The sequence below is a fragment of the Malus domestica genome, chromosome 08, assembly GCF_042453785.1.
Source record: "Malus domestica chromosome 08, GDT2T_hap1".
NCBI lineage: Eukaryota > Viridiplantae > Streptophyta > Magnoliopsida > Rosales > Rosaceae > Malus > Malus domestica.
Window position 1 is genome coordinate 29354527 of NC_091668.1, and position 19005 is coordinate 29373531.

General features: G+C 41.2%; 2 protein-coding genes across 2 annotated transcripts; both read left to right on the top strand.

The window, feature by feature from the left end:
• Positions 1-576: 576 nt before the first annotated feature.
• Positions 577-18086, top strand: LOC103409144 (legumin type B-like). Its single transcript, XM_029107360.2, has 4 exons — positions 577-726; positions 15732-15945; positions 16693-17406; positions 17752-18086. Exons 2-3 carry the CDS (start codon positions 15747-15749, stop codon positions 16911-16913), a joined length of 420 nt encoding a protein of 139 aa, XP_028963193.2. The 5' UTR covers positions 577-726; positions 15732-15746; the 3' UTR covers positions 16914-17406; positions 17752-18086.
• LOC139198164 (13S globulin basic chain-like) lies at positions 17045-17881 on the top strand. The gene is made up of 2 exons (XM_070826433.1): positions 17045-17406; positions 17752-17881. The coding sequence occupies exons 1-2, from the start codon at positions 17045-17047 to the stop codon at positions 17879-17881; spliced, it is 492 nt and encodes a 163-aa protein (XP_070682534.1).
• Positions 18087-19005: the final 919 nt, after the last annotated feature.

The window sequence follows — 19005 nt, forward strand, 5'->3', positions numbered from 1 at the left end:
TCCTGTTTCGACTATTCAGGAATAAGCACAACTTACACGCATTTGCCATTTTGTGCATATATATGCGACCAAAGTTAATGTGAATACATTTTTCAGTGTCGGCAACACGACTCGATACACCAAGTAACATAATATTGAATTTTATTTTTTCAAATTTCTAACTAATTATATTATTATTCTTAGTGTACTAAATCATGTTCCTGACACACTAAAAATTATGAGCGAAACAACGGATGAAATGTGGACAAGGATCCTCTTTGGATCCTTTATGTGGGGAGTCGGATGATTAATCAATTGTGTTTGTTTATCGTACATCGTGCATCAATTTTTGTCAGGTACTGTTTATATTTAATTTTAAATAAAATAATTTAAAATAATTTTTAACCGTTCGATGTACGATGAACAAACAAGATTGATTGATCATTTGGATCCCCATAAACAAGATCATGATAGGATCCTATTCCATGAAATGTATAACAAATTAACAATAAAAGAGAGGCCATTCCTATTTTCCAAGAGATGCAGATCTTGCACGCAACCAATCTATATAATATAATTTTAAATGTTTCTATATCTCTCTTGCATTATTGCACGCGCGCGCACATACATATATATATATATATGTAGTCGACTCCAATCTTCTATGTATATCCATAGTCATAGGTTCAAATTGCTGAATTTTTTTAGAGAGTTTGCTCATCTGTCTTCGCTCATGAAACTTAAAAGGTGATACTTTCTAGCCGAGTTGTATCGCTTCGTTTGTAGGATTTTTTTTTCTGGGTCAAATGCTTTCTTATACTGAGTTGAGATCATCTCCGAATCTCTGTGTTCGAAACCTAAAAATTGAAAATTTGAGCTGTTGAAGAGAGAGAAACAGAGATTTAGACCCTTCATTTCTGTGAGGTGGTCAAAATAGACTTCATGAGGACTACATGATTTAAAATGAGTTTTCCGGATCTTTGAGTCTGTTGACTTCAGACACAAAGATCCAGAGAGGACCTCAATTCTCTTACATTAACGTTGTTTGTACCATACTTGACCAATCCTGAAACTACTGAGCACCGGTCAATGTTATACCGTCAAGGACCCAGAAGAGCTTCCCTTCAACCAGGAGGCCAATCACAATGCGACACGTGTCGACATCAGAAGCCAATCACAGTGCGACACGTGTCAACATCAGAAGCCAATCACAACACGACACGTGTCAATGTCATAACAAAACTAGAAACTCTCTTCTATAAATAAGGATCATTCTCCCACAATAATCTCTAATGTCATTTTGTACTAAACTATTCACTAGAACTCACAAAAGGAGAGCTTGAACCTATGTATTTGTGTAAACCCTTCACAATTAATGAGAACTCCTCTACTCCGTGGACGTAGCCAATCTGGGTGAACCACGTACATCTTGTGTTTGCTTCCCTGTCTCTATTCATTTACGTACTTATCCTCACTAGTGACCGAAGCAACCAAGCGAAGGTCACAAAACCTGACACTTTCTGTTGTACCAAAGTCCTCACTGATTTTGTGCATCAACATTTGGCGCCGTCTGTGGGAAGCGACACTTATTCCCATTCTCTTCAGCTTTGTCAAGCTGGTTTCCACCGCTCGTACACTCTCTTTTGGCCAAGCATCTCTCTCCGACATGGGGAGCGAAAGAAGCCATAGCACACAGAATGACACCCCCTTTGGACCTAGTATGAAGCAACGAAAACAGGAGGGAAATAGAGTTACTCTTCAAGCTAAAGTCGATGAGCTAGAGGTTCAGAACAACAAGATAGCGATGAAGAATGAGGTCCTCCAGGAACAATATGAAAAACTTTTCAAGATGCTTCACGAGGCTAGGCATGCTCAAACACACAAGCTCGTCGCCCCTGTTGAGGTCAACAATCATCTGAATGCCCCCCAACACGGAGGGTCACCGATATCCAACACGGACATCCCTGATAGGGATCGAGCTACACATCAATGTGATAATCAACATGAGACTTCTCTCAACCCAGCTACTTCAACCCGAAGCAGAAGAAGTAGAGGAAAACACCTCTTCACAGAGGGAGTGGAAGGATCAAAAGCCGTCTATCGCGATTGTCGAGACTTCCTAAAGCAACGTTGAGAGAATCTCATCCACATAAGCTCGAAGATCAATGACCCAAAAGTTTCTGAAAGACTCGGTCCTCTTCCACGACCCAGGCCAGCAGCCAATCTAGGGAATGGGCAACAAGTCCCAGAAGAACATGAAGGTACAGGGGACTCGGAAATATTCCGACATACTCACTCTAGGAGTGAGTATGGCGAGTCCAAGGAAAAATCACGCTATCTTGATTAAACTTTCCTACTTACAAAAGGCGATGGGGACTTACGGAAGAAAACTTCAGTGGTGCACGACTCCACTCAGGACCCCCTTGTCCTACAGCTCCTGGAGGAAGTAAACAAGTTGAAGGTTGAACGTCAAACCGAGATACCTAACTGGAACCAACCCAGGCCTGGCCCCCTCACAAGAAGGATCCTCAACACCCCCCTCCAAGCAAAGACAAAGCAGAAGCTTGGCTTACAACTCTATACTGGAAAGGAAGACCCGATTGAACACCTTAACCTCTTTGAGTCCACCATGGTATACCGGAGACACACCGACGAAGAACGGTGCCTTCTCTTCCCCTCCACCCTCTCTGGCAGAGCTTTAAACTGGTATTGCCATCTTTCACCCGAGACAGTAGACTCATTTGAAGAGTTGAGGAAGCTGTTTATCTCTCAACACATCTTCCAGACCGATCGCTTGCATTCCGCAGATGACTTGTACACTATTCACCAGAAGCCGGACGAGTCATTACGAAAGTATGCTGGCTGCTTCAGCCATGAGTATTCTCGTTGCGCCGAGGTAGATGACAAGATCGCCCTCAAGGTCTTCACGGCAGGCTTACGTGACTGTTTCTTCAAGTACATGATCAACGCCAACACTTGGAAGACTTACTCTGAGGTGATGGCATAAGCTTACAACCATGCCTCCGCCGAGGCAAGGACATATCAAAGGAAACCCCCTACAGTCACCCCTTATCAGCAAGTAGGGAGTGGAGGCCAGATCCAACCGAATGAGAAGACCTCAACCTTCCAAACGGTAGCAGCACACCCCCTGCCTCATTTAATGCTTCGCCAAGTCAACAGACATATCAATCCCAAGGCAAAAGGAAAGATTTCCATCCTCACCAATCTTATTTTAATAAAAAGAATAAGGGGCACTATCGCGATAACTCAGGATATCGTCACAATAACGCTCGTCCCCAGGCAGTCAACGCAGTGGGCCAATCACGTGTCAAGACAGGCCCTACCCCGAGGTATGAGACATACACACCTTTGAACGCTACATGCGCGGCCATCTACCCCAATATAGCTCACTTGATACCAAAGCCAAAACCAAGACAGCCAGATTACAAGTCCACGAAGAACACGGGCATGTTTTGTTGCTACCACGAGTATAATGGCCATGATGGCGAGAAGTGCATCATCATCCGTGATCATATTGAAGCTTTGGCACGTGAAGGAAAAATTGATCAGTTCCTCCTTCACCCTTCAAGGGATAACCGTAACCAACGCCAGGTGAATGTGATATATTCCATAAGCGGCGGCACACCCATGTCTAAATCTTCCAATAGGGCCATGAAAAACAGTGAACGAACTTTGAGACCTGGCCATCAAGTGTTTCACGTGGAAGACATCAGGGGAGGCAAGTATCAAAAGCCTAACTGGGATCCAATATGTTTCTACCCTGAGGAAGAAAGAGGTATCATCTACCCTCACAACGACCCGCTGATCGTGGAGGCTCACATAGCAAATTTTGATGTGAAACGAATCCTGATAGACACAGGTGCTTCAGTCAATATCATGTTTGCTGAAGCTTTCAAGGCACTTAATGTAGCTGAACACTTGCTCGATCGCTCGATTTCTCCTCTGATAAGCTTCTCTGGCGATATCGTGCAACCTTTAGGGAGTATACACTTACCCCTCACCATTGGTATAGGCCCCTACACAGCTACTATTACTACTAACTTCCTAGTGGTTAATTGCCCGACGGCATACAATGTCATCTTTGGGCGCACATGCATCAATGATCTCAAGGCCATGGTATCCACACATATGTTGTTGATGAAGTTTCCAACCCCTTTCGGCAATGGATACATCAGGGGAGATCAACTTAGTGCTCGATCATGTTACAACACTTCAGTTAAGCAGCAACACCTGCCTGTCCCCAAGGAGACCCTCTCTATACATAACCAAGTAGTAAAGACCAGTCCAGATGAAGCCAACTCGGATCTTCATGATGGCAACAGTCAACCCGATGACCCTCGAGATGACTCATTCACCCAGCAAGCACAACCCGCTGAAGAGTTAGAGAACGTCTCTATCTCCAAAGACCATCCAGATCGCATGGTGAAGATTGGCACCACTTTGTCACCACCCCTTCGGTTGTGGCTGATCTCATTTTTGCAAAAGAACGCTGAGGTCTTCGCTTGGTCATATAAAGATATGCCTGGCATCTCTCCCGATATCATCTGTCACCACTTGAGTATTGATCCCAAGACCAAACCAGTAAAACAGAAGCGAAGATCTTATGATGTTGAACGATACGAGACGATGAAAGCAGAAGTTGAAAAACTCAAGGACATAGGCTTCGTCCGTGAAGTCAATTACCCAACATGGGTAGCAAATGTTGTCCTTGTTAAGAAAAATCCGACCAAGGAAAGTCTCCTGCTTCAAAAGGTCTTGTGGAGAATGTGTGTCGACTACACCGACCTAAACAAAGGATGCCTAAAGGATAGTTTCCCCCTTCCTCTCATTGATAGACTTATAGACTTTACGGCAGGTGTGAGCTCTTGAGCTTCATGGACGCTTATTCAGGATACAACCAAATCCTCATGAACCCCTCAGACCAAGAACACACAGCCTTCACTACTGACAGGGGACTATATTGCTACAAAGTCATGCCCTTCGGTCTAAAGAATGCAGGAGCAACTTATCAGAGACTGGTCAATTCAATGTTCGCCGAACAGATTGGGAAGAGCATGGAAGTTTACGTTGATGATATGTTAGTCAATAGCAAACATGCTGACCAACACATCACCAACATATCTGAAACTTTCACCATTCTAAAGAGGTATCGAATGAGGTTGAACCCCAACAAATGTGCCTTCGGCGTGGGCTATGGCAAATTCTTAGGCTTCATGATTAGCCAACGAGGCATTGAAGCTAACCCCGAAAAGATCAAAGCAATCCTCGACATGAAAGAGCCAGTAACTTCAAAAGACATCCAAAGCCTTACTGGCAAGGTGGCAGCCTTAACCAGATTTATCTATAAGGCCACAGACAGATGTGCTCATTTCTTCAAAGCACTCAAGGGAAATAAGAAGTACATTACATGGACGGAGGAATGTGCCAAGGCATTCAGGAACCTCAAAGAGTACATGAGTAAAGCCCATCTGCTCTTCAAACCAGAAGTTGGTGACACTCTTGTTATCTATCTATCGGTTTCGGCTTCAGCAGTCAGTTCTGTTCTTATTCAAAATGACAGTGGTGTCGAACGGCCCGTCTACTATGCTAGCAAGGCCCTACAAGATGCGGAGACACGATACTCCAGCATTGAGAAATTAGCTCTAGCATTGGTCATGTCTGCTCGAAAACTTCGCCCTTATTTCCAAGCACACGCCATCATTGTGCTTATTAATCACTATCTTCGACAGATACTCCAGAGTCCTGACACGTCTGGGCGAATGATCAAATGGGCGATAGCATTGGGTGAGTTTGACATCTCCTACCAACCAAAACCAGCCGAAAAAGGTCAAGCAGTAGCAGATTTCATCACCGACTTCACATATCTTGTTGACATTGCTTCTACACCTGAAGCAATAGCTTCATTACCATCGGAAGCTCAGAAGATAGAATTAACAACCCCAGCATGGAGTCTGTATGTTGATGGCTCATCCAACTAACAGAGCTGCGGAGCAGGATTAGTCCTCACTACCCCTGACAAAGTGGCGATAGAATACGCTATTCGTTTCAAATTCAAGGCATCGAACAACGAGGCCGAATACGAAGCCCTTCTAGCAGACTTACGTCTGGCCAAGCATCTTGGGGTTAAACGAATTGATATCTTCAGTGACTCCCAATTAGTGGTCAACCAAGTCACAAACAACTTTGATGCTAAGGATAGCTCCATGGCAGCATATCTTGGGCAAACACGACTTTTGCTCAAGCACTTCCACTACCAGATCACCCAAGTTCCTCGAGCGGCAAACAGTCATGCAGACGCTTTGGCTTGCCTCGCCTCGGTAGTGGAAGACAAGATTGGGAGAAAAATTCATGTCGAATTGTTAGCAGTACCAAGCACCATGGTCGCGGAAGTGTGCAATTTACAACAAGGAGATAGTTGGATCACCCCAATTTATAAATTCCTTGCTCATGGCACCCTCCCAATTGACAAAGTCCAAGCTAAGCAGATTCGATACAAGTCTGTCCGCTACCTGATCATTAATGACCAACTCTACAAGTGCGGTTTTACCCTACCATACCTAAGATGCCTTACACCTGCAGAGGCGGAAATTGTCCTTCGGGAAATACATGAAGGAGTCTGCGGAGATCATGCTGGGTCTCGATCCCTAGCACACAAGACTTTTCGCCAAGGATACTATTGGCCAACACTCCACCAAGATGCCATCAGAATATCTCGCTCATGTGATAAGTGTCAACGCTACGCAACTATCCCTCACTCCCCTCCCGAGCCGCTCACTCCTATGATCAGCCCTTGGCCCTTCGCCCAATGGGGACTTGATTTGATCGGCCCAATGCCTGCAGGGAAGGGCAAGGTCCGCTATGCAATCGTTGCAGTTGACTACTTCACAAAGTGGGCTGAAGTAGAACCTTTGGCAACCATTACTGAGGGAAAAATAGAAGACTTCGTATGGAAAAACATCCTCTGCAGATTCGGCATTCCCAATGCGATAATCACGGACAATGGGCGGCAGTTCGACAACAAGAAGTTCAAGATGTTCTGCTCTAAGTTCAACATCAACTTATGTTTTGCCTCTCCAGCCCATCCCCAGTCTAATGGACAAGTCGAGGCCGTTAACAAAATAATCAAGCGCACTCTGAAAACTAGCTTGGACAAAGCTAAAGGTTGTTGGCCAAAATTCGTACCCCAAGTTCTTTGGTCATACTGCACTTCATATCGGACTTCCACAGGAGAAACTCCATTCTCACTTGCTTTTGGTACAGAAGCAGTTGTCCCAGTTGAGAAGCAACATACCGAATCCAGAATTACATGCAGAGTGAGAACGACAAACAACTCACCCTTAACCTGGATCTAGTCGAGGAACACAGAAATCAGGCTGACCTGAGGAATGTCGCCTACAAGCAGCGCATTTCCAACTACTACGACTCAAGGGTCAAACCTCGCTCTTTCAAAGTGGGAGACTGGGTACTGAAGAAAAGATTACTCTGTGATAGGGTCCCGAGTGAAGGAACACTCAGTCCTAACTGGGACAGACCGTTCGAGGTTGTCGGCATCAGCCGTCCTGGCTCCTACAAGCTCAGAAGCTCCAACGGCAAGACCCTTGGCCATCCATGGAATGCTGACCACTTGAAGTACTATTACAAATAGACTCACATTGTACAAGTGTTAAGCTACAGCCGTTCAGCATCCTATGTAACAAAGACCATTTGGTATGAATTCAATAAAGAGGTGATTTAGCCAACTCGGCCCTAAACTCTTTTACATTCTGAGCAATGAAACACTCAAGTGTTGAAGCTTCAACGCAAATGTTTCCAATACAAAATCAAATCTAAGTATATGTCAACAAGACTATACAAATGATCTATGCAAACATAGCCAAACATTCATCAATGATAGGGCAAACACTTGAAGCTTGATAATGCAAACACTTGAAGCTTGACAATACAAACACTTGCTTGATAATGCAAACACTCATAAACATACAAAACAAAAAAACTCACAGGCTTATAACATGGCACATGCCATACAAACAACAAACTAGTGCAGGTAGAGTACATGCAGAAAGTCAAAGCACTTCTAGTCATCCTCATCTGAGGTTGAACCCCTGATCATATCACTATAAGTCCTACTGCCATTTTCTGCATTTCCAAACTCATCATCACCCTGATGACTCTGCTCATCAGCACTAGCCTCATCACCAGACTCATCTGCACTGCTAGAATAAACGGCAAGGTCGAAGGTTTCACCTTTTCAATGATGCTCATCTATTTCTTCACGGTATTTTCGAAGAACGCTTCCATCATCATAACGATCAAGGACAACCATCAATTTCCTTTTTTTCAAAGTGAACTTCCCGGGTACAGTGAGGTCTAAGGACATGGAGAAAGGTCGGGGAACCCAAGAACTCATTTACAGCAGCTTCATTCTCAGTCGGGATACTATTCTTCAGCTCAGAAACCTCAACCAAGGCACTTTCCAACTCCCCTTTAACCTTGGAAACCTCGAGCATAGTTGTCTCCAACTGTTTCTTAGTCGCCTCCAACTGTACTTTGAGTCTCAAATTCTCACCATTCCGCCTCTTCAAACTCTCAAAATGTTGATCCCTGACTTGGATGGCCTCAGCCAAAGCTTTGCTCGTCTTCCTGGCATCATTCACAAGCTGCTTATTCTCTTTCAGTTTCACCTTGCACCGCTCAGCCTCTCGCAGTCTGTCGTGATACTCAGCCATGACCTGCATGACAAGACAATCATCGCTACCAAAATAATGCTAATAAAGAGGAGAAAACAAGGAAATGACAAAGTAACACTCACATATGAAGAAAGCTTCAACATCCGGTCACAATCCGATTCATCTTTAGCTAAAGGCTTTCCGAGCTCATCGAAAGTGAATCGACGCTCTGCCAGGCAATTGTTGATATACCCAAAGTCCTTTGGCCGCATGGCAACCTTCAAATCCTTCCAAGGGACACTGCCAACCTCTTCTTTATCTTTACCCTTGCTGCTAGAAAGATGAGCAAATGAAGCTAAGGTAAAGAATGGAAACTTATCATTCTTATATATAGTTCAACATGGCTATTGATATTCAAAATTCAAATTCAAACCGTGAGAAAGCCCCACATGGAAAATCTTCAAATTTCTAACATTGGGGAGTTTCAAATTTCAAATGTTTTAGTTCCCCCCTTCAAAAAAAAAAAAAAAAAACCCAAAAAAAAAAAAAAAAAAAAAAAAAAAAGGCAAAGGGGAACACAGTAGCTTCATCAATGGGATTCAACTACCAATCTCAAAAAACTTCGCACTATCTTCATCAAGATAGTGCGAAGCACAATCACTTTATGGTGACCAACAAAAGCTTCATCAATGGAGGACAAATATCAATCTCAAAAGCTTCGCACTATCTTCATCAAGATAGTGTGAAACACAATTAATTTATGGTGCCAACAAAAGCTTCATCAATGGAGGACAAATATCAATCTCAAAAGCTTCGCACTATCTTCATCAAGATAGTGTGAAGCAAAATCAATTTATAGTGCCAACAAAAGCTTCATCAATGAATGACAAATATCAATCTCAAAAGCTTCGCACTATCTTCATCAAGATAGTGTGACGCACAATCAATTTATGGTGCCAACAAAAGCTTCATCAATGGAGGACAAATATCAATCTCAAAAGCTTCGCACTATCTTCATCAAGATAGTGTGAAGCAAAATCAATTTATGGTGCCAACAAAAGCTTCATCAATGGAGGACAACTTTCAATCTCAAAAGCTTCGCACTATCTTCATCAAGATAGTGTGAAGCAAAATCAATTTATGGTGCCAACAAAAGCTTCACCTATAAAGTTTCAACACCAAAGCTTCACCTATAAAGCTTCAACCCCAAAGCTTCACCTATAAAGCTTCAACACCAAAGCTTCACCTATCAAGCTTCAACCCCAAAGCTTCACCTATAAAGCTTCAAACACAAAGCTTCACCTATAAAGCTTCAACACCAAAGCTTCACATATCAAGCTTCAACCCCAAAGCTTCACCTATAAAACTTCAAACACAAAGCTTCACCTATAAAGCTTCAACACCAAAGCTTCACCTATAAAGCTTCAACACCAAAGCTTCACCTATCAAGCTTCAACCCCAATACTTCACCTACAATACAAAATTTCAACACCAAAACATATAAAAGCTTCGCACACTCTTCATCAAGATAGTGCGAAGCTAATTCAAGTTTTGTATCCTAAAAATAGCCTCAACTAGTCACGCTATATACCCAAGCAAAAATCTAGTCAATAAACCTTACCTATTAAACTATTTTCCAAACACAAAACCTTGTGACAAATAAACAAATTTTGTTCACAAAACCAAGATTCCCTTGAACCTGTACAAAAACACGGGTCAACGCAAACATTTGTTTTGTTCTACACCCACAACATCCCTATCATAAACAAACAAGCAATTATGTATATGTTTCCAAACATATTATAATAAATCAAACACCAAGCCAAAATCCCAAGTTTAACTAGAAATCCAACCCAAGCAACCTCTTTCCCTCTCTTCCTCTTCCGCCTCCTTTCATCTATCAAATTTCTGCAACCTTTGCTCTTCTCCAGTGGAGCTGCATTTTGGACACCCTATATTTCTTGAGCAGATGAACAACTTTCAAGAAGGAATCATTTCTGTTTGAGCGACGGAAATTAAAGTGTTGAGGCTCCAAACACGACAGTCGGATTCCCGCAAATTTAAAAGCTGCTGTGATGTTTCAAAGATCTGGAAATATTTAACCGTTAGTTCATTCTGAATTTTTGATATGTCATGAAAGAGACGATAAGGAACAACTTCAATGAAGAAAGTATGTTGATCTGAACAAGAGAAAATGGAGTTTCGAAGCTCACAACAAGTCTGACAGGTTGACAGAAAAATGATGAACAGTTACTCATCATACCTGAATTTCTGGATTTGTACTGCTCCGATGGATCTCAAATTTGGATATGTTGTAGTTGACAAGGTGAGTAACAACTTCGATGAAGAAAGTATGTTGATATGAACAATAGAAAATGGAGTTTCGAAGCTCACAACAAGTCTGACAGGTTGACAGAAAAATGATGAACAGTTACTCATCATACCTGAATTTCTGGATTTTTACTGCTCCGATGGATCTCAAATTTGGATATGTTGTAGTTGACAAGGTGAGGAACAACTTAGATGAAGAAAGTATGTTGAGCTGAATAAGAAAAAATGGAGTTTCGAAGCTCACAACAAGTCTGACGGGTTAACAGAAAATTGATGAACAGTTACTCATCATACCTGAATTTCTGGAGTTTTACTACTCCAATGGACCTCAAATTTGGATATGTTGTAGTTCACAAGATAAGGAGCAACTTTCATGAAGACGACTTTGCGATCTGAGCTATAGAAAATGGTGTTATATTGCATCCACTTAGGCTGATTAGTGGAAACGAAAAGCAATTCCACCAAAGAAAAGATGAAAAAGAAGAATATCACAAAAAAGGGAGCTGGGTAGGACACAGGTACTCATCAACAAGAGAGAAAAGCTACTAATTGCATTTGATCTTGTCTAGTCAGTAGCATGCAGCATCAAACACACAAAAGTCGGAAATATTTTTAGATAAGGCATATACGAAGGTGTGACATCAAAACAAGGCTTCGTTACTTTGACAAATTAGTAACAAATAAAACACCTCATTCGGCAACTCTCCTCGCCTGAAGACTTGGGGGACTCCCACCATATGCTACTGCACCTTGATACTCGGAAGTCTCACAACCACTCAGTGACTTGGATTTTTCAAGTCTCCAACCGAGAAGTTTTCCTCACTCAGGAAATTAAGGGAACACTACCTCAAACTACATGCTTCACTCACAAAGCTTCAACAATACAAGTTTCAACAAAAGAAAAAATTCAAAGAACTTTATGAAGAAGGCTTATTTATTAATATTTCCGATAAGCCACAAATATGTACATATACATGAGTCAAAATAAACAAACAAAAGGGAGCCTTCACAAAGGTTGCTTAGGGGAAGTCTCAGCAGTCGGTAGAGCCCCATAAAGAGAAAGCACCAGAGGGTGGTTATCCGGAGCCTCAGTACTGGACAGAACCCCAAAAGGATGAGGCATTGGAGGTTGATCATTTGGAGCTTCATTATGCGGTACAGCCCCAGAAGACGAAGGCAATAAATGCCTTTGGAACAAACCCACAAACCTTTTATGATCAAGTAAAGCCTGACCATCAGATTCCTGCATCTGGTCAAGTTTCCTCTTCATGTTTGTAGCATAGTCATGCGCGAGCCTATGCAACTGTTTATTCTCATGCTTGAGCCCTCTAATCTCCTGTTTGAGACTTATCACTTCAGCAGCCAATGATTCAACTTGGCGGGTTCTAGCAAATAGGCGTTGGGCCATATTAGACACAGAAGCTGCACACTGAACACTAAGAGCCAGAGAATCCTTAACAGCCAACTCATCAGACCGTTTGGAAAGTAGTCTGTTATCTCTGGGAGTGAGAAGGTTCCTGGCCACCACCGCAGCGGTCATATCATTCTTCATCACAGAATCCCCAACGGTAAGAGGACCAGTAGAGGATATGAAAGATGGGCGCCATATGTTGTCTGGAGAAGGCGTGGCTGCCTCTTCTCCAAGGTTCAAGTCAAATCGACGGTCGGAGGGGCCAGACATTTTCAAAGGTGTTGAAGAGAGAAGAGGTCAGACAAATCAAGATCTTAGAAGTGCAAGAAGGGAGCTTCTACTGGTGGAGATTCAAGTGTGCTGTGGAACTTAATGCCAGCCTCTATAAAAATCTGCACTCGACGGAGCTTCAGAAATCAAAGAGGCGTTTGCTTTCTCAAAAGCTGGGCTGCTCAGAGACCACGAGGGCCGATCTCAAAAATCGAAGAGGCGCTTCCATTCTCAAAAGCTGGGCTATTCAGAGACCATGAGGGCCGATCTCATAAATCGAAGAAGCACCTACTTTTTCAGCCTCGTCAGCACCTGTCACATGCACACTCAGCTTTGCGAAAATTACGGGCAATCTGTCGAAGATTTCTGGTGAAGTAGAAAGCACGCGAATCTTGCTATTCAATCACCACTCTCCACACGCACCATTAACTCATCGGGTACCACATATAACTTTGCCAAAGATCTCTGACAAAGTTTAGGCGCGAGAATTTCGAAGTTCCTGCTACCCTACTATTACCCACAAGGGTAAAGGAACATCACCATTGCTTGACAACTGGAAAGTCCCTATGTGTGTCGACCTCCGTGTTCCGTGGCAAGACAGACTGGCAAGAACGTCCAACCTTTACTCACATTCGAGAAAAGACTCCCAACATAATTACTTTCTTAAAAGCTGAAGCGGCACCGCTTTCCGAATCTCGAGAGCTAGATCCCCGACGGGATTGCTTGTTCGAAAATCGAAGAGGCACAGCTCTCAGAACTTCGAGAGCCAGATTTCCTTAGATAAAGCTTGTCTGTAATCTTCACACGCAACATCAGCTTTCCAGATACCACATACCACTTTTTCAAAGTGCTCTGACAAAGTTAAAACACGTGAAGCTGGCAGCTCCCACTACATTGCTGTGACCAAGAAGGGTAAAGGAATAGCATTACTACTTGCTATTGGGAAATTCCTATATATGTCGACCTCCCTCTTCCACAGATAGGCAAACCTGCAAAAATGCTCAACCCTTTCTCGCATTCGAGAAGGCACCCTCAACATAACCTCTCGAAATACTCAGCTTTATTTCCCCCCTATAATACCTCAGCAAATAAGCCACGCCAAGAACAAGAGTATCTCATATCATCAGGGTCAAAAGCAAGAGTATCCCATATCATGCTTTCTCCATGTCCTTGTCTTTGTCTTTGTCCACACCTGCAGGACAAGGAGAAAGAGAGCAGTCAATCGGAACCTGAAATCAAACCTCCAATCTGGAACTAACTGCCTGAGACATTTGCCTGGTTGCTTACTTAGCATTGCTCTCGAGTACTCCTCCTCAACTGCTGTCAAGGTCATGAATTCCACCGGCAAATACCTCATGACAGTTGATCAGATATTGGCTCTTTACACTGAAGTTGCCAAGCATGGATGAGGCACTATGAAGGAATGTTCTGAAGGACCATTTAAATGCAAAGGTTGCAAACCACTTCTGCCGTGCAAAAGATTGAAGCAGAAGGATCACTACAGCACGACACCTTTCCATACCACATTCACTATTCTATCAACAGCAAGAGTATCCCATATCATCAGGGTTGATCATACTCTAAATTTGATGGACTTGTTTTGACCCTCAAATTCTTGAGTCGACTTACTAAGGCGTCGAAAAATGCACGTGTTGATTCATCACCCTTGAATCAAATCCTTAAAGATCAAGTCACCTACGGCCCTTGAAGATATCACAAGCCCGATTCAAGATCAAGTGTCCACCACCTTGAATCAAATCCAGTTCAAGATTAAGTCTGTGGAAAGTCCTTTGGAGGAAACTAGAAAACCCTCCAGCACAGTTCAAGAATAAGCTTGTGGAAAGTTACTTCTTCAAAAGCAAAAGTATCTCATATCATCTCTTCTCCATTTGCTTCTCCTTATCCTGGCAGCTGAATGAGAGACAAGGAGAATGAAACAATCAACCGGAAGCCGAAGTCGAACCTCCAATCCTGGGTTGCTTGCTTGGAAGTCTGACTGCTTACCTTGTCTGTCACGTCTTTCAGCAGATCTCCTAGCTCGGAGACTTGGGGGACTCCTACTATAGGGTTTGTATCGCACTTGACCAAGCCCGAAACTACAAGTAAGCTTCAAGTGAAATTGATACATTACCTTGTGCATCTTCATCGGTTAAAGATACCACCCCTGGATGGAGGAAAAGTACTTCCAGAGAAGATGCCACATCTACATATGAGACAGATAAGGCAAGTGAAAACAATACCACACTTCGGTACTTAGAAGTTTCGTAATTACTCAGTGGCTTGGATCTTGCAAGTCCCCAACCAAGGAGCTTCCCTCACTCGGGAACTTAGGGGAGCACTGTTTGTACCATACTTGACCAATCTCGAAACTACTGAGCACCGGTCAACGTTATACCGTCAAGGACCCAGAAGAGCTTCCCTTCAACTAGGAGGCCAATCATAATGCAACACGTGTCGACATCAGAAGCCAATCACAGCGTAACACGTGTCAACATCAGAAGCCAATCACAACACGACACGTGTCAATGTCATAACAAAACTAGAAACTCTCTTCTATAAATAGGGATCATTCTCCCACAATAATCTCTAATGTCATTTTGTACTAAACTATTCATTAGAACTCACAAAAGGAGAGCTTGAACCTATGTATTTGTGTAAACCCTTCACAATTAATGAGAACTCCTCTACTCCGTGGACGTAGCCAATCTGGGTGAACCACGTACATCTTGTGTTTGCTTCCCTGTCTCTATTCATTTACGTACTTATCCTCACTAGTGACCGAAGCAACCAAGCGAAGGTCACAAAACCTGACACTTTCTGTTGTACCAAAGTCCTCACTGATTTTGTGCATCAACAAACGTTTCCTTGGCTCTCTGTCTCTTTTGAGGGCTCTTGTTTTTTCTGTTTAAGTTGTACATATGTAAGTTAGACCAGTTGGATGACAATGTAGATTCTCCTTTCTCCTAGATTCGACTGGTTAAAATGATCGTCTTGTTGTAAAATTAATTAAAAACCGATATTGATCTGGCTTTTTGGATGGTTTTTTTTTTAAGGAAATACTTTAATCAATGGATGGGACGGACTTAACACCCAAGTCAGCTCAAAAGTTGTTTGAAGCAGATGGAGGAGCATATTACATTTGGTCGAGTTCAGATGCTCCGGTGCTTGCTGAGGCCAAGGTTGGTGCGGGCAAGCCTGTTCTTCAACCTCATGGTTTTGCTCTTCCTCACTATGCAGATTCCTCCAAACTGGGATATGTTCTTGAAGGTAATTAATAACTAATTAACTACAGCCTGCAAATACATATATAATTAACTGCATTTCTGATTATCATGTTCACATATAAGAGATTTTTTATTGTACTCGGAACACGAACGGAACATTATATGTCATTATACCATAGGAGGAAAGTTTTTTTTATTCAAGCGTCCATCCAATTACAAAATGATATGTGGTGTTCCACCTCATGTTCCGACCACACTGAAAAATCTCTCTTCATGTACATGTGTGCGTATTTTAGTTAACTGTATTTGTAATAAAAATGGAAAACAAAGTCTGTTATTTGTTCATCAATGCCCTTATTATATAACTAGTTATATGATGGAAACCAAGAGTCATACTTATGTTGCTAGAATATAATGCTTATATTATTATCTGTTATGAATCTGAACCACATATTTAATCAATAATCAAGTTGATTAAGTTGACGAAGTAATTCACATAATTTGTAGTTTATATTCACAACCTGACAAAATAACGATAACAGATGATGTCATTGATGTTCTTTTAAGAAAGAGACTAATAGTGAATGATCATTAAGCCATGCAAAGAGATCATTTAAAAAAGTATGTTAATTTCATTCATCATCGTCCCTGTTACGATAATCGACCTGCTGATCGATTAGTTGGACCAAAATAATCAACATGATCAATAGTTCAGATTTAGTTATTCGCATGAAAGCATTAAGTTATTAACTATAGTTGAAGATTTTAATTAGCACTAATGGTGATGCAGGTGATGATGGATTAGTAGGAATGGTATTCCCTAACACATCAGAGGAGGTGGTGGTTAAGGTTGAGAAAGGAGATGTGATACCAGTGCCAATTGGAACAGTCTCATGGTGGTTCAACAACGGAGATCGTTCTGATCAGGAGCTTGTTGTTGTTTTCTTGGGTGAAACTGCCGGAGCTCAAATTCCCGGTCATTTTCGTACTTTTTTATTGCCGGAACGCTAAGTCTACTCGGAGGTTTCTCAACTGAATTTGTCAGCAAGTTCTTCAACATCACCGAGGACGAAGCTGATGACATCACCAAAAGCCAGACTGGGGTTTTGATCATCAAGCTAGGTCAAGATGAAAAGACCAAAATGCCCCTTCCCAATCAGAAACTCACCCACACACATGTTCACAAAATCACTAGTAGTAAAACTACAGCTACATGGACTGAGAAGGAATTTCCTCCTCTTAAACAAGCTGGGTTAAGTGCGAACCTCACGAAACTCGAGGCCGACGCGATTAGCTCTCCAATTTACACACCTGATTCCACAGTCCAGGTGATTTATGTTGTTCGAGGGAGTGGCCGGATACAGATCGTGGGTGTTAACGGTCAACGTTTGTTGGACGCAGAGGTAACCGCCGGGCAACTGCTTGTGGTACCAAAGTTCTACATGGTTGCTAAACTCGCAGGACAAAATGGGTTGGAGTGTTTCGCTGTCATGACCAGTTCTCAGTAAGCACATTGAGCTGTCACAACACCACTACTTTAATTTCAGTAGTACTTCTTTTTTGCTATTTATCAAATGAATCCATTTCGATAATGAAGTACAAATGATTCTAATTGGACGCAAAAAATTGATGCCCATATGAACGCACTCTATAATACTAATACAAGTAGGTCTCGCATATAATTGTATAATCCATTTGTATTAAAAAGTGTGTCAATGTTGTATGTATAAATAATTTTATTGCTAACCATTATTATTGTGCAAAATAATATTGAAATGTCACAACAACATTACTTCAATTTCAGTAGTATTTTATTTAGGGATATACTTAATTGGTATTATTTTTGCAGGCCTGTCTTAGAAGACTTAGCTGGGAAGACATCAGCTTTGGGAGCATTATCACCGGAGGTACTACAAATAGCCCTTAATATAAGTCCAGGGCTAGAACAACTTATCAAGTCAAAGATTAGAAAGGGGTGATCGATCATGATCAACGGTTCAACGGCCTAATTATATATCTCCATATATATATAAAAAGAGACACTTTGGATGCGGTCCCTAGCTATCAATATTCTTTGATTGAAAACTTGTTAGTTTTTAGTTTTTTATTGAGGTCCCTGACATTAATGTAATAATGTAAGTTACTATATTTTTTAAATTAAAAATTAAAAATTGAAAATTGAAATTTGTAATTGTTTATATTAATGAGATTTTAAATAAAACCCATAATTTATGGGATTAAAAATAATAAAATATAAATTATACTCTCTATTATATTGTGTGTGTGTACATATATGTATGGGTACATTAACCAAAATTAACAAAAAAAGTTATTGTACCAAAACATGGATACATTCTCAAATCAACGAAAAAGAATGTATCCATATAAGTTTAAACATCGATTAAAACATTTGAATGGATTTTATATTAAAAAAAAGGGTACATTTTACATATAACAAATTGATATATTTGAGAATGGGTACATTTAAGATTAAAAAAATTGAAAAATTATATGAATGGGTACATTTAAGATTAAAAAATTGAGAATCTTTTTATGTATAAAAAAAACTAATAGGTACAAACTTAATTTAATTTAATGTTTTATTATTTTGGAAATGTTTGAATTGAAAATTAATTAGAAGTTTAATAGAGGTGTGAGTATTAAACCCTAAATTAATTACTAATTTTTATATTAAAAAATTATATAATAAACATGTAAATTCATTATCACATTATTACTAGGGACTTGAATCAAAATTTAAGAACTAATAAGATCTTAGTCAATGAACAGTAAGAACTAAGGACCGGATACTAATTTTTCCTATATAATATTAATAAGCAGATCCATGCATCATGCATGATATATTACTGCAATGCAAGAGTGAGATACGGTCTTTCTGTATGTAATTTTCACTTCAAGAATTTTAGCTATAGCACACCCCTTGTATTGGTGTGGATTAAGATGAAAGAGCACCGACTTCGGTGGCAATTATCAGTAGCCACCATGCAGCCACTGAATAAGAATCCATGTCCTATGTAAACATCTTCATTGTAACAAACGCCACTATTTCTACATCCGTGTAAAAAGGTAATAGTACAAGTCT

Coding starts and splice junctions, on each gene's coding strand:
- LOC103409144 (XM_029107360.2), top strand. CDS start 15,747: ATGGATGGGACGGACTTAACACCCAAGTCAGCTCAAAAGTTGTTTGAA. Junction 15,946..16,692: donor ACTGGGATATGTTCTTGAAG/GTAATTAATAAC, acceptor ATGGTGATGCAG/GTGATGATGGATTAGTAGGA.
- LOC139198164 (XM_070826433.1), top strand. CDS start 17,045: ATGCCCCTTCCCAATCAGAAACTCACCCACACACATGTTCACAAAATC. Junction 17,407..17,751: donor GCTGTCATGACCAGTTCTCA/GTAAGCACATTG, acceptor TTATTTTTGCAG/GCCTGTCTTAGAAGACTTAG.